Genomic DNA, 16,364 nt, shown 5'->3' on the forward strand with positions numbered 1-16,364 from the left:
ACGAGACCTATCTGCAAGAGGAATCAAAACCTCTAACGTCTGGAGAACCCTTTCGTACCACAAAACGAAAGTTAAAGGTCTGGAAGAGTGTAACGTGGGTTTTGTAAGATCAGCGGGAGATTACTCCACGTTGGTCCGATTGAAGGCTGTCAAGCGATCTTATTGGTTTTATAACATTAGTTTTATTGGTGGAAACGGTTTTCGTCCCGGAATGGGTGCTCCAGACAACCAGAAAAGTATTGGGAAGTTAATTGTTTGGGGAGACGTGGGAGGGAATTGGCATCGAACCGCGAGTGAATTCGCGTCACCGCGGGACCGTCTAGAACCCGCGGAAAACCGTCAGGCAGTTAGCGTGAAGCTGTCAGCGGTTATTTGTAGTCGTAGGGCAGTTTTACTTTTGTGCAAAATTCACGTCGCGCCGTAAGTGAAGTGAAGTCAACGACCTGTAGAGTACCGTGGGGTGTTTTACTAGTACCAAGAGAATTCGCACCTAAAAGTGAGACAGGGTTAAGTTTAAGGCTAACTGGCGAATTGGAATTTATTCCAATAGTGGAAATTTAAAACGCGCGGTTTTAAGTTTTCGGTGAGCCTCATTTTAAAGGGACGACCATCGAGCGATTCAAAAAATTCAGAGTCATAGTCGGCAATTGAAGTTTAATTGAGAACATACCATGTAACTGACAATTCGATTAATTACTTACACATTTGAAATTTTAATTTATAATTCGAAATAAATTTATCGGTTCGTTTGACAAGTGTATTGAGGTTCGTTCATAATAAACAGCTTATCACCGCCAACTATGAATTTTTTGACTCGTTCTTTATTACGGTAAATACGAACAATAGTGGAAATTTTAAACGTGCGAATGGAAGTTTTGGCAACCTTCATATTCGGGAGTACCTTTCGAATTGGGAACCATATTTGAACTTCAAATCAAAGAAGAAACCTTACGCTATTAAAACATTTATTCTTCAAAATTTAATTCTTTTTTGAAAGAAATTAATCACACTAGCGGCCAAGTTTTATATTAAGGCACAGACTAAAGGTAACTGTAACATAATTTTTTAGGTGTTTTGTCGAAAAAAGAAAATTTTTGGTTGACCTTTGCTAAATCTTATTTTTTTTTAATTTTAAATGGCATCCGCCTAAACAAATTATACCTCTGGATAGTCGATATTACAAAATTTCTACTGATACACAAAAAACAAATTTCAGGGAAAAAATTAAGTTCGATATGCCACTGAAATACAGCACGCCACTGGTGATCAGAAATATTTATAAAAATTGCCACTCTAATTGCGCACAATTTTGCTCCAAGATTTTTTTCGGTATCTTGTATGGTGATGGAATTATGATTCGAGGGTCTTAGATGCTGCACCCTGTATAAATGTGTTAAAAAAATTTGAATTTGTATTTGATTAAATATGAATTTTTAAATTGGGTCCATCAACCTCAGGTGGAATTTCACCGTTTGCTTTTTGTTGTGTTTTTCATTACGAAGTTATTAGGAATTTCCGGTGTCAATTCGTCCGTAAGTAGAACTTCCCGGTGCGAATTTTCTGGGGCGAACTTTTCGGGAGCCAGTATTTCGGACTTTATAGAGACAGTGGCGACGATAGAATGTCTAATTTTTGATTGGTTGTTGAGATCGGCGGTCATGTTGCCTCGATTATACAGTGTGTCCCAAGTAGAACGCGCCATAGGCAAACGGCATTGTTTTTTTTCGCGAAGATCCACACTTTCTGGCATGAAGGCAAGCGCTAACGCACGTACATTGAACGCTAACTTCAAATGTGTATCAAAGACTCCGTGGATCCTTCACGAAAAAATACATTAATTCTGTTTGCTTACTCAACCTGGGACACACGGTATATAATACTGTATTTTAGTGTACGCAACACATGTCATACGTGTATTGTGTGTTGCCTACTTTCTAATTTGGGCTCCAATGTGGTTCTTACAGAAGAATTTTCTTTAACGGAAATAGAGACACCTTTAATCACAAGCAAAAGCAGAAGTAGCGCCAGCAATATACCTCTTCCCTCAATTGTACAAAGCAAAAAGAAGTGTATCTCATCCATTTGCGGGGTTGCAAATAGAGTAAAGTTTTAGTGCATTTAGAAGATGGTACCGCGTCCTTTAAAAGGTTATTTTGTTACTCTTAAAAAATAAGCATTGTGTAATGGTTCTGGAACTATTGTAGATGCAAATGGAATTAGCAAGAATAATTGAGTTGTAAAAAAATGAGGTGCCGTGAGAAGTTGGAATGTGAACCTATTAAGGGTGCAGTTTTTTTCAAACTTTTTTTTCTTTTGTTCATTTTGTTGGAGTAGAACATAAAAGACCTTTGTATCGTCAGCTTCAATGATCAAGGACCAGTAATTCACATTTTATTTGCTATTGCTTCAAGTCATTTACTCAACTTGAACCGCATGTATTTTGAACCTCTCATTTGTAGTAGACGGACCTTGAATAAAATAAACGCAATTTTTATTTTTTTATCTTTTACAGATTCAGCTACATTGCATTTTTAAATCGAAGTGCACCTACCTAAATTATTCGAATTTGGGCTGTTTTACAGAATCCAATACATTTTTAATCCTCTCCTGCATACACTCAATCTTTCTAATGTACGTTTTTAAATTGCCGTTGTGCTTCTTGGACCAATTTTGCATACTCTTCAAGCAAACGCAGTCCAATGGGTTGTTTTCGAGGTTGGTCATTTCGGTGACTGGAAGCGAATCCAAGATGGAATCGGATAGACACTTGATCTTGTTTCCGGCTAACAGTAGCGTCTTGATGGTTTTCATCCCAGAAAACACATTGGCGTCAATGGTCGCTATATGGTTCTTATCCAAATCCAGCATCTGCAAATCTTTTATACCTCTGAACGCGTTCTTGTCGATGGCTTCAATTTCGTTGCCGCCCAAGAAGATTGTCGTTTTTGTTTTGAACGGTTTGTCGCTTCCCTTGATATTTTTGAAGGCGTCGGCGGGCAGTTCTTTAATTTGATTGTTTCGTACCGATAGTAGGATTATATTAGGGGTGTTTTTGAACCAATCCGCATTCCATACCTGCAGTTTGTTATTGTCGAGGTCGATTCTGTTGAGCTCGGGCATGTTGTCGAAGGCGCCCGGATCAATTTTCGATATGAGATTGTCGCTCAAAAGCAAGCGTTTTATTTCCATTCCGTTGAAGACTCCCTCTGGTATCGTGGTGATTTTGTTTCTTTCCAAACTAATCGTTGCCATTGTTTTCAGATTGAGAAACGCCCCTGGCTCGATTTTCTCAATATTGTTCGCATTTAAAATCAACTCGTGTAACCATGGCATATCTTGCACTGATCCACTGTATAGAACGGGAACTTGTTGATTTTCTATGGTAATCGACAAGGCGTTTTTGAGTTCTTCATTTGGCTCGATGCACCCTGTCAACGTTTCCAATTGTATGTCATTTGATTCGTTTTTGGAGCTAAAGTACTTCGAAGCCTTGATTTTTACATTCTGAAAAGATTGCTTCTCACAGCACTGCACCAGCGCTGCACTTAGTAACGTAACCAGCAATAATTTTAACATGATTGGCGCAATTTGAAACGCTACAATCTTATATACCACTTATCGTTTAATGATACGAATAAGGTCACGACCTGATTAGCAGAAATGTTTTGCGAACATTTTCTTCGTACTTAATTATAAATATTTCATTTTTCAATGAAACTATAGTGTTGTCATTTTCTACAAACAATGTTTTGCAACTAACTTCTTTTCTATTTCAGATACAGAAAATTGGCACTAAAATGGCATCCAGATAAAAATCCAAACAACTCAGAAGATGCAACCAAGAAGTTTAAAGAAATTTCAGAAGCGTACGAAGTTTTATCCGACGGTAAGTTCGCCCTTTGTACGTTCTTAATAGTCGTAGTAACGTGGCACAATTTTATTTTCTGTAGAATCAAAACGAAAAATCTACGACAACCGTTTCTATCAAAGGGCAAGCACCAACAAATCTTCACGTAGCTTTAGAAGCTACTTTGACACCCACACTCCCTTTCACCGAAGTTTTGGTACATAAATGCGTGTAACTAATTTGCGTTTTTGTTTCCCCATTTAACCCCGTCTCGATTGTGTTTGCTTATAATTACGAGCGCATGTCTTTCGGCGGTGTCGACAGTTAACCTAACCTATTTTATTTTTTTTTAAGAAAAAAAGAGAAGAGTATACGACCAGTATGGCAAAGAAGGGTTGATGAGCGGAGCGACACGTTCACGAACCCGACACGACGATGACTTCGATTTAGGCTTTGGTTTCTTTACATTCCGAGATCCAGAAGATGTATTTAGAGAATTTTTTGGTTCTCCTGTTAGTGATCTCTTAGCGGGTATGTATCTACATATTTCAAAACATCACGAATTTATGAAACCTTTCCAATTTGTACTACCAAATATCTAGTATTACAAAATGGAATTTAATTAATTTTTAATTAGTTCTTGTTCTTACAGACCCATTTCCGGCGTTTTGGTATTAAACGGGTTTTGCGCATTGTCTGCCCGTTGCGTAAAATTTCGTTTTATTTTGATTACCGGTTGTGAAAATGTAGTGTGCGATGTGTTAAATCGAAAAGACGGGAAACAGTGAAAAGAAATTGATTCGGCTCAAAGGGCCAATATTTTGAAACACTCCTTTTTAATAAATCCCACCGTATAGGCGGTAAACATTTGCCGTTTTTTAAGGACGGCTACGCTAGCTTTCGTCTCGTTTTTCTGCAAACTATAGAAATTTGAACAATTTCGATTTTTTGTAAGATTTTGTAGTTTTGATTTTTATAAGACATACCCTTTACACACACCACAAGGTCCGAGCCAAGGCAACTTTTTAACTTAGGTTTTATGGTGTTAAAGTAATATACAATACATATGTTTCTCTCTCGTGCGCTACTAAAAACCGTGTCAACCATACTGTTCTGTATGAAAGAGAAGGACGCAACGTAACAGCTGCTCGTGATGTACGCATTGAATGTAAGAAAGTGCGCATGCACCGTTTCCATGTGATAGTAGCAGACAGAAATATTAATTACATTAATTACTTAATTTTAATTAATGGTAGTTTTTGTTTTGATTTAATTTTTTTGGCAACCCATTGGCAATGTGTATTGCATTTATTGCAGAGGAACTTCGTTCTCGAGATATTCGTTTCGCCCTCATTAATCATGTTTCGCTCAGACGATTTATTTTGTCTTTGTGAATACCCAAAATTTGAAGGGGTAGTTGTAGTTCAAGACTAGGGCAATTCTCCTAAAAGTAGCTCAAAATCTCAGAAGTGGGTTCAGATGAAATGGTCAATTATAAATACAGTAGACTGTATTTATAATTGACCATTTCTTTCATTTTTCGACATGAAGTCATTCTTTATATAAAGAGGCCTGTTTCAAATAGCTTAAAAATGAACAATTTACATCACAAAAAGAGTTCACTTATATATTGCACTTCATTTTTCCCGGTACGCAATAATAAATCAGTTCTGTATATCATATGGTTTTTTACCACTCGGCAACTGTGCGGTTCCAAAGTTAGAAGTTGTGTTATTTTTCATGAAAAATATGTCTGCCATATTAAAAAAAATTAATTGCAAATGCAGTTAATAATAGTATATTACATACTGAGGGACTAAAGTGTGTGTTTTAATCCCGAGGGTGCAGATCAACTACGTTTCAGGCAACAAGCACCCGAGGGATTAGGACGCACTTTAGTCCTGTGGTATATACGCTATTTTTTGTACTCCGCTAATGAGCTACGGCAATTTCAATGTTAAAGTGCAAATTTGAAAGAGAAAATTTTATTGATTGTAGGATCAATATACCTGGTAATGTCAAATTGTGACCGTATAACGATATGTCAGTTTGATTTAAAGATTCTAGTTTAAAACTACAGCGTACAAATGCTCGTTTAAATCTCTGAAGAACAAGCTATAAGGAAACCTATTGCCTTCCAAATTCAAAAAGATTGCACTTTAGTCCCTTAAATGAATGACAAAACACGTTGATTTAGTAGAATGGGATCAAAGAGAATCTTTTTTAAAACACGTTTTTATTGGTACTATTGCGGCTATCGATTTCAACCACGTAGGGTCATCTTCAGGCCGAGCGTCAATACTATAAAATGATGAGGCATGTACTATTATTAGCGGAGTAGTATGTGTTAGATGTCAGGAAAGATGTTTACTGAAAGTGAGGTTGTGTATAATTACTTTCACTTTCAGTAAACATCTTTCCTGACATCTAACACATACTACTCCGCTAATAATAGTACATGCCTCATCATTTTATAGTATTGACGCTCGGCCTGAAGATGACCCTACGTGGTTGAAATCGATAGCCGCAATAGTACCAATAAAAACGTGTTTTAAAAAAGATTCTCTTTGATCCCATTCTACATCATACAACACGTTTAAAAATGGAACAATACATCAACCGAAACGTTGATTTAGTCCACGGAGTACAAAAAATTAAATTCGACAATAATTTTAAAGGCAAGATGCCTGAAATTTGTGCATGAGCTTTTTTTAAATTTTATAACACATGTTAAATTAAAGAGAAACAAATGATTGTGCATTCTAATGACATCTGTCATTCTTATTAGAAATAGGACGCGGAGCACGAAATAAAATGCAGTTCAGAACAGAACACAATATTGTTTCCATGGAAACGACGGGAGACCTAAAGTTGCTCTTTTTGACTTCTAAATTAAATTCAGAATTTTCAGAACATTTATTTAAAGGGAAACTCTAACCATCTTGTGAAAGTCAATTCACTCGTGGCGTAGCCATTCGTGAATTAAAATCTTTTTCTCAATGCTTAAAACATCCCTCTATGGTCTATTATTCCTGAGACCCCTATGTGCTTCCTCCATTTATGTGCTAGTGTGACGATAATTCAAAAATAAAGTGCACTGCAATCTTAAATAAAAATTTCGAATATGTACAAATTGGAAGGTCGCAATTTAACAAATGTTATCCAATTCTGACTGTACTTCTCATGTAGATTTACATGGACATCACGACCACCGAGGTAGGCGAGGAAATCGTCACTCTCATCCACAGAACGCCGTAAGTTCGACCATATTCAACCCATTCGGTTTCGGTTTAGGTTTTGGCAATTCACTTATGGATGACTTGTTTCACAATGGCTCTCCCGGCTTTTCATCGTTTAGTAGCTCCTTCTCCAATGGCACGAATGGACATACAAATATTAAGAAAACATCGACGTCCACGCGTTTTATAGATGGCAAGAAAATTACAACAAAAAAGTAAGTTTCATTACTTTTCCGAAGGAATAACTTACGCATCTTACTTTTCAGAGTGTACGAAAATGGGAAGGAGACAGTGGTAACGTACGAGAATGATGTAATGAAATCAAAGACTGTCAATGGGGTTCCTCAAAGTCTTACTTATTAATGGAGTGTACATTCGATAAGGGAGTTTACGTTGTTTTTAGATATTTAAAATCTTTTGTTATTGCACGAATATTACTACATATTTTCAGGAAGTAGCTAATAACAAAATTGTCAATATGTATCCAAGAAGACTTACTTAAACGGCTTTGTTCATTCTTATGTGAATAAATATTATAATTCTGTTTTCAGAATTCATTAATGTATCTTTGTTAATAAGAGTTAGATTTTGAATTAAACAAAATTCACACTTTGAGCACTTTTACGAAATCATATTTACCGGAAGTGTGCAGAGGAAAGAGCGTGTCCAGAGTTCCAATTTGCCAAAGTGATATCAACGGTTTTAAAAAGTATTTTCTCTGTAATACGTTTTTACCATTTAGCTTCTGCTTGTAAGTAATAAAATGTTTAATGGTACTGAAAATGCTACTGACGTTTAGTTGATTAGAAATGTGAAAAAACTGCTCAGGTTTGTACTTTAGTTTTGATTAGTTTTTCTCATAGGTTTAAATTTAATATACGATTAAGTAGTAAGTATTTATTAGGTTTCTAAGTATCTTAATTATTTTATTGTGTTTTATTAGGAAATATTGGACGTTTGACTGAAGTACAGTCGATTTTTTTACAACTAAATCTTTAATTTGGTTTAACTATTATTTGATGAATTTTTTTTGACCTACAGAAATGTAACTGATTAAATGTGGTCACTGTAAGATGGTGGTATATCTATTGTATTTCAATTCAATATTTATTGCGCGAAATAAAAGTTGTAAAGTTCATACTACTGCACACCGAGATGTAAATGTTACGCAATATATTATGTGTGCTTAGATTGTGTCTACAGAAATGTATTATAATGACCATATTTAGAAACAAATATTACACTTATTATCTTCCCTTCATCCCACAACACTTACTTCACCTACTTTTTAATGTAATTGTTGCCTTTATAATTCCTTTAAACGAACTCATTAGTGATACGGAAAAAAAGTGCAACATACCACAATCGCACTAAGCAATAGGTAAGTACAAATACTAAAAACAGTCGATCACCTCTAGTACGAGGTTTAGGTTATGAACATTGCATAGTATGCTATACTACTCTTTAATCCTAAAATGATATGATATTGGATACCTATCTCCCTTGTCAACCAAATCTGCAAACGTAAATTAAATATAGCAAACGAGCTTCTGGGTATGGCTAGCATGTGCAAAACCAAATTTAAAACCTGGTGTTAAGTTTTGCTTTTATTTAAAGTGCATGTGTATGAAATTTCATTTAGTTGCTTCCATAAATAAGAAAGTTGGCATTGCATATCCTACACAAAACCATAAATTTGGAAGATGGCGCTACATTTGCTTTTATTCCAAGTGGATGTATCAAATTTCATTTAAATCCCTCCATAAATAAGAATGTTGACACTGCGCATGCGCAAACCAAATTTTGAAACTCGTTAAATTTGCTTTTATTCCAAGTGGCTATGTAGATGTACCTACATCTTTGGCAAGCATCTCGGTAAGCTGCTCGGTGAATCCCCCCCCCCCGTACAAAGCAAGCTGTTTACACGCATCTGAGCACAACTCAGAAGAAGCTCACAACCAAACATGGCGGACGTAGATGTTATTGCAGCTGTTCCGTTCGGTTTGACATAGTACTTTTGTTGGAAAAAACAACAACGAATTGAAAAGAGACGAAGAGCTTGGAGAAGGTGGTGAATGATAAAAATTTATAGAAATCGCACCAAGCCCGTCAACGCATGTAAACAGGTATACGAGCGCAAACAGATTCACCCTTTGAACTGTGTCGAAAAACCGACACTAGTCTGGATCGGTGACGAGCACAGGCCGGGCCCCCAGAGTATGACCAGGCCCCGGGGCAAATGCACCGGCTTCCCCCCCTTATCGGCGGCCCTGTTAAGATCATACATAATTATATATGATCTAAGACAGGGATGGGGAAATAAATTTAAAAGAGGGCCACATAAAATAATTACATTTAAGCGGGCCAAAGAGGATTTATTATATAAGTAACAAAAAATCAGCTTGACAAAAATTATCGTTTCAATGTCCTGGGTTAGTGTCACACATCAAAAATTTTGACCGTTCATTCATTATAGCGTCGAAATTTGGCTCCAAATTAATGGAAGAAATTCGCATTTTGTTCATAAATTTGTTTTTATGAAAATAAATGACTGATATTACCCGCGAGCCGCTATTTCCCCATCCCTGATCTAAGACGTCGATGGTGGGCATTACGCGTTCCCGAGTTTTTTCATCGATCATTTTATTATTTCTTGTACTGACAATTGATCCTTTCGTCCATCCCGCTGTCGTTCCCGTCTTCCCGCATCGGTTTGAGCGGACCTTTAGACAAACATAATTTTCCCTAGAGTTATTGCCAACTGTAAGTGCCAGGCACAGATATACGTTAAGTCAAAATACAGTATCCGATCGATCGATTGATTGTTATAGCCAGGGCGAATTAAAAAAGTGGAGTATGCAGCAGTAATACCTAAATACATATTTACATAACGGTCCTGGCGAGGAAATAATGAAGTGCGAGGTCCCTTTGGGGCCGAGTACTTTAATTTCCGAGTCAGGTAATGTCATTATTTTACTGACGAGTTTTGTATTAAATTTTACCCGAAATTGTATTTTAATATAAAATTCAATTTTTATATAGAACTTTTGATTAATGTCAATCTGTCAGTGATGACAGGAGTCATTATAGACATTTGGAGAGGTCACAAATGCGGCCGGTAAAGTGACAAGCGGCAGGAAACATATGTCAGCTCTGCCTCTGTCATGGAAACTAAAATTTCCTGACAGAAAGCAGGCATGAAATAGTAGATTACATACCGAGCTGGGAGGTGGTTCATTACCTACCCCGAGGGCTTAAGGTACCTCACCGAAGCGCGGAGGTGAGGTATAAGCGCGAGGCGTTGGTTATGAACCACTGACCAGCGAGGTTTGTATACTATTTTACTCACAATCGATCATTTAAGGTAAAGTATATAATTCAACAAGGTGTTACTTTAACTGTCAATAATAGTGACACCGCCAATGTAACCATTAATGTTTACAACAATAGCAAATAGTTTCGTTCTTCTTCGTAATTTGCTATTGTTGTAAACATTAATGGTTACATTGGCGGTGTCACTATTATTATTTATTATTATTATTTTATCCCTCTCTTGTTTTGGGCCCTCAACAGGCATGCGCCCAATTACAGAGTGACCCGCATAATGCTATTTAGAGGTGCCTCTGCAGAAGGTCTTAAGTTGGTCTATACTACTTCTATACTATTAGTATAAGTTTCATATAAGGATAATATGAATAGCATTTGCAGGTAAGGAAAGTGACAGATGCTAGCCGGGAAAGTGACAGCTAGCCGGGAAAGTTACTTTCCCGGCTAAGGTGAGTAATGAGTCGCTTCGCAACCGCTATGAAGGTTAGGAATTCAGATAATACTAACCGATTGTGAGTAAATGAAGGTTTCAAGACGATTTTGGGTAAAGTGTATTATGGCTTGGATTTGATATAAGGTTAACCCAGCAAACATACAAGTGGCGGCCGACTTATGGGAAACTTCCGGCACTGATGGTAGAGTGCTGGCATAATAAATCCTGCACTGGCCCTGTGGCCTGTGCAGGTTAATTATCATATTTTGATGAAATTTTAGCCATGCAACAATCTGCGACGGGCCATTGACCAGCAGCCGGACCTTGTTGAATCACGTGATTCGTTAGCGATTGTAGCGCCATTGCCATACGCCATTGCGCAGTGTTGTGTAACGTGATTGTTTTCTTATCATTATTTATTATTTTAGTTGACTCATGAATGAAAAAATGGAAATCAAACAGTAAGGATCGTTTATTCGTTTACTTTCTTTCGTTATAAGTAGTATAAGGTATAAAACATAATATTTATTTATTCCCATATGACATAACCTCAGATTCCTTGAATTGTGTATACCTTATAACATTTTCCCGGTATTTTCTTTGGCATAAGTAAAACCAGTAAAGTCGTTAGGTAATGTAGGTACGAGTGTAAATCCGAATTTGTTTTTATAGTGATAATAGCTCGTTTGTATAAGAATGTCACGGCAACCTGTATTTAAGAAACGCAGTGAACGACAAGAGTATCGCAATATCAGAAAAAAAGTGGTGGACACGATAGAATTGTCAGTTTTAGAACATCCTCCGAGTACATCTACTTCATTTTCAAATAGCGGGTGATGAAAAATGGAGAACAGTTTCTACAATTGAAGAATTAAAGGAACTGAATAAAAAATTAAATTCGGCCGAGAATATGACTGAGTGACTTTGAAGTAAAACAGTATTAAATGAATGCTATTCTAATGTATAAATTTCAGATTAAGACACTACAACTGATTGGGGGGAAAGATTTATCCGACACTTGTAAAAGAGTGTTGGGTAAAATACTTTCAAACGAAGTTGCTGTGGCAATGAACTGGTCGGGGCGCAATCAAAAAGAAGGCTTTGTCCATTTGAATAACATTGTGAACTTAGTTCTTGGTAATTTATTTTTCCTATCATACAAATTACATATCAAAAATGAGTGCCTGTCAAGCCACCTTTGGAATTTTTATTTACATGGGGAATAAGATTTAACTTCCAAAGACCTCTCAACAGCAACTCATTTTTGATCGATTGTTTTTGCAGTAAGTTGTATTTATAATACAAATTGTTGTTGTAGTCACTGTACGGAAAAACCCCTTGTGCAGAGACACAAATAAACAAGAAGTGGAAAATTCCATAAAAATTTGGCTACGTAATGCGAGTGATCGGGATGGTGGTCGCAACAAACGTATGAGAAGAACTGAATAAAAATTATGATGTTAATACTTGTTACCTAATGTGATATTTATTTTTATTTATTTAGAAAATTCTGTTGTTTTGTGCATATGTATGTATATATTTATTGAATACTAAATTTATATTTTTATATGCGTAATTTCATATTTCAATTGAGCACGAGAAGGAGCGGCCATCGCTGGCCATGCATTTAATTTTTGGTGTGGAAGACCACTGGCCCAGTGTCAATAAAGTTAAGGCAACATGCAAATCAACCATCAGTTGGCCAACTGATGGCCAGACTGACATTTGTGCGCTGGCCCAGTGCCATTTGCCATTGCTGGCCCATTAAATTTAGTGCAGGGAGTACGTTACATTCCCAGTAATGGCCCTTAAATAAATGTTTGCTGGGAAGATATTTTAACCGCTTATTGTGATCGGGTATTAATTCCTTATACCTCAAGAGTGGATTGTGGGAGGAGGGTACTTACAAAGACAAAATGAATATTTTAAAGAAAATGCGCTTTATCTGCACAAGAGTATCTATTGCACAATTTGTCCTTGTTTAGAATGTCATCGCTATTCTGTTACCAGGGCGAAAATTTTGTCTGCCAGGGCGGCGCCCTGATTCGCCCCCCTCTGGGTAGGGCCCTGATCGGGAACCCTTTTGATCATCCCAATTATTACCTTCTTGTACTTAACAAAATTTTTAATTGCTGCTAGATGTCGATAAATGAACGGATATGGTACGTACGTGGTGCGAGCTGAGTTAGCAGGGACAGAATCCCACGGGCCTCCTGATGGTCGGGTACGACGTTGCGGTGGTGTTGCCATCGGCGGCAGCGGTGAACGGTTTCGAAATCGCCTTCGCAAGTTGCGTCGGTGTTTACGCTCTGCCTTTAGGCATAGAGTAAATATTCTATGCTTTGGGTTAGCAAGATAAAGTGACATCTGCCTCGGTCGTTGGGCGCCGGGGGCCAGTGATACTACGCTGAATCTTCCTAACTTTGAGAGGTAGTCAACTTTGGGCGTCCAAATGTTTCTTAGAGCTGTAATCTTGGTATCTCTTTCTCGTGCCTCGAGCTATGAGAAGTGCCCCAAAGATTGAGTGTTGTTTTGTGGAGAGTTTTTTTTAGCGAAGTTCACCGATATGAGAAATGCGGGTGAACGGGACGTCGGAAGCGGGTACCGACAAAGGTAATAGGGTAGGCCCTGGCAAGATCTTAATGGTGGTGGAGTCAACACTTCAAAGTTCAAACGCAAACGGTGCGTGGGAAGTAATATGGAATGGAACGGACAAAGTGAATGAGGTAGTTTTCCGGCGCCCTAATCCAGACGAAAGGCAAAGTCGCGTTCACCAGGCAAAGCGCTTTACGAGCGCTACCTAAAGGCGGGAGTAGACTAGTAAGCCATTCACACACGGCTGAATTCCCGCATACAGTATCGGTGACTAAATTTCGATCTCTCGTTGTCGCAGTCGCAAGGCCATTTACGATTTTGGGGAACTGATGGGCTATTGTTTTATTGAAAGCAGGGGCGCCGGAAGAAAATGCGCTAGGGAGGGACCCTTACATTTTTGGAATAGAAAAAGTTACCTAACTATTTTTAAATTAGTAAATCAATAGGATACGCAGCTAAATTATATATCCAATAAAAACCATTGGTGTAATAGTGTAATAGGTACGTATTAGACACAAAACAAAACAAGAACAAAAGTAACAAGATACAGTAGTTTACTGAAAAAAAAAATGAAATTAATAGCACTATATTATAAAATTTGCTGTGGTTAGCCCAGATATCACCCGCACACCGGCGCATGCGCGTTCTACGTTCTTTTAGGCCTAACAATATATGTACCAAATTTGTTTCAATCGGTTCAGCCGTTTAGCCGTTAAAGAGATTAACACACTTGCGCATGCGCAATTTTCCCCGAAAGCTTTTTAGCTCTCCCTTTTGTACCAAGTTTGGTTACAATAAGAGTACAGACAGACGGACATCATTAAAATTTTGTTGGATTCGGAATACTGGTGCTTCAAAACGTGTACTTCCGTAAAAAAAAGGGGGGGGATCATTTTTTACCCCAATGCAATACCTCCCTTACATTGTAACATTAAACTGTTTCTGCATAATTTTTCACCTAAAAACTATACCATTTTATCAACCATAACGTTATTGATTACAATGTTGAATGTAGAGTAGGGGGGTAACACAATTTAATTATTTTGAAAGAAAAAAATTCCTCTTACGTGATGGTTTTGCACGTCTGTCTGTCCGTCTGTTCTTGGTCTAACTCGAGAAGACACAGCGATGTCAAACCTTCGCCAATCGATTTCTAGTTCAAGGATCAGTGCTATTGGATATGAGCCGGATTAAAAGTCTGGTTTCCCAATACGAGCTGAGTAACAAAAAATTTCCCTACTGAATCGTATGCGATTGTTCGTATATTCATCACTTTATGTGCATCTATTCCATAACAAGTTAAAAACGTGGTCACTCGCAACCGACGAAAGTGCATTTTCCCCTCACAGAATCAGTAATAGCTCGGGAAGGAAGTGACTAATCCAAAAAGTCTTTTGTCGTTCTGGTCTCGAGGCTGTGCTACACCGTATAAGAAAAAAAAAACACAACGAAAAAGCCTAAAGTGGAGGACTTGTAATGGTAAAGACGGACGAAAATGCTCTAAAAAGCGCCGAACCGAAATATGTAAGTGACATGACAGTATTGTCATTGATGTTTTTCCAAAACAAACAGCCACCCTGCGGTCTTCGGTTAATTTAATCTCTACAGTCGATACAATATGGCAACTTAATGGACATTGAGGTAACTAAATAAGGTTATAAAAGGTTTACCTACTTTTGCTTTGTCACCGAACGGCGATGGAACAGAAAAAGGTGGCTGTGTTCTAGTTTTATTGTGAGCTTTCAACATTTTCTAAAATGGATTAAGTGATTTCTCAAATCCCAGGGAGGGGCCCGAGCCCCTCCTTGCCCTTTAGTAGCGGCGCCCATGATTGGAAGTGTGTACACCAGGAGACTCTTTTATTAGCCCACCACTGAATTGTAAAAGTATCTCGCGTACAGTCTCCCCGTGTAAAAGCGGTCGAGGGTTTTAGGGTAAAACGAGTCTGTTCGAAGTTGGCCGAATCTTGAATTTTTGCTTTGAAGTTTACAGTGTATTTCTTATATTAAATAAGTAATTCCATGGCTGATTGTCATTGAAACCAAATTCATTTGTTTATTGTCTAGCATAGCCGCCGTCAACACGGCTCACTGATGATGGCACACAAGAAAAAACAAGTTGAACACTGTTGGTTTCAACAGAATGTTGCACCCGCGCACAACGCCCTAATCGTGCGAGAATACCTACCTATCGGACAAATTTCCTTGGAAAATGGAAAATTTGTTCGATAGGTATTCTCGCACAATTAGGACATTGTACGCGGGTGCACCATCCTGATGAAACTAACAGCTTCCAACTTTTGTTTTTTTTTGTGTGATGCTGTACATCATTGTATTTTAATATAAAAATGCTACTCAATAAGTCAATACAATACGTACTTTTTTTACAGACTATATAAAAAATAAAGTTAATGATGATTTCTCGAAAACGAAACGTGGTAGTGAAAATCTCTTGTCTTGTCTTGTAGAGCTCAAATAGTATAGCAATGAGAAAGTGTTTTTTTTTTGTTTTTTGTATTTGTTCAAATAACATCAGGAAAAATAAAAACAAGATCGGCATTTTTCGGTTTTTCTGGCATACTGTCGGAAATAAGCTGGTAATAACTTGACTGGTAGGAAGGACGTCGCCTATTTGACGGTCTTGTTCTGTTAAAATTTCTCGTAGCTTATGTAATATTCGATTATTGTTGCAAAATCACTAGAATGTTCCAAATTATTACTTACTGTTTTGAGATCGGTTGAGCTTTACCAGTTAATCTGTGCTATTGCCTAGCGCAAAACCTAGTTTGGTAATTTGGATTTTTCTTACATTTGCATAGTATATAATTGTCATCAGAAGAGGTAGATAGATATTGTTCTAAAGTATTATTAAACATAAGAAATCAAACAACAAGTAATATATATTAGTTTTATTTATAAACTAA

At 37.4% G+C, this 16,364-nt stretch overlaps 2 protein-coding genes and 1 long non-coding RNA gene across 7 annotated transcripts in view; 2 read left to right on the plus strand and 1 right to left on the minus strand.

Annotated features, from left to right (window-relative positions):
* Window positions 1-8,322, plus strand: part of LOC116176887 (dnaJ homolog subfamily B member 6-B) — a 71,687-nt gene extending 63,365 nt beyond the window's left edge. For 3 of the 4 annotated variants that reach the window (XM_031495704.1, XM_031495703.1, XM_031495705.1), the window contains 5 exons: window positions 3,777-3,886; window positions 3,951-4,064; window positions 4,202-4,378; window positions 7,037-7,301; window positions 7,353-8,322. In XM_031495704.1, coding sequence (XP_031351564.1) covers window positions 3,777-3,886; window positions 3,951-4,064; window positions 4,202-4,378; window positions 7,037-7,301; window positions 7,353-7,449 — 763 coding nt within the window. In that variant the 3' untranslated portion in view covers window positions 7,450-8,322. The remainder of the gene's footprint in view (window positions 1-3,776; window positions 3,887-3,950; window positions 4,065-4,201; window positions 4,379-7,036; window positions 7,302-7,352) is intronic. The other variant, XM_031495706.1, reaches the window with a different exon arrangement.
* LOC116176885 (leucine-rich repeat-containing protein let-4-like) lies at window positions 2,470-3,591 on the minus strand. Its single transcript, XM_031495701.1, has one exon. The coding sequence runs from the start codon at window positions 3,574-3,576 to the stop codon at window positions 2,557-2,559; it is 1,020 nt and encodes a 339-aa protein (XP_031351561.1). The 5' UTR covers window positions 3,577-3,591; the 3' UTR covers window positions 2,470-2,556.
* A 2,758-nt stretch (window positions 8,323-11,080) lies between the features above and the next one.
* On the plus strand, window positions 11,081-12,422 carry LOC116176868. 2 transcript variants are annotated; one of them, XR_004146535.1, is made up of 4 exons: window positions 11,081-11,307; window positions 11,519-11,775; window positions 11,821-11,983; window positions 12,165-12,422. It is a non-coding gene; the product is annotated as an uncharacterized LOC116176868 (long non-coding RNA). The 2 variants fall into 2 exon arrangements; XR_004146534.1 differs by lacking the exon at window positions 11,081-11,307 and having other exon boundaries at window positions 11,345-11,775.
* The last annotated feature ends 3,942 nt before the right edge of the window (window positions 12,423-16,364 follow it).

Source organism: Photinus pyralis, unplaced genomic scaffold (genome assembly GCF_008802855.1).
Source record: "Photinus pyralis isolate 1611_PpyrPB1 unplaced genomic scaffold, Ppyr1.3 Ppyr1.4_LG7, whole genome shotgun sequence".
In the NCBI taxonomy this organism is placed as follows: Eukaryota; Metazoa; Arthropoda; class Insecta; order Coleoptera; family Lampyridae; genus Photinus; species Photinus pyralis.

What these genes read in the sequence shown, in the direction of transcription:
- LOC116176885 (XM_031495701.1), bottom strand. Translation starts at nt 3,576, where the DNA reads ATGTTAAAATTATTGCTGGTTACGTTACTAAGTGCAGCGCTGGTGCAG.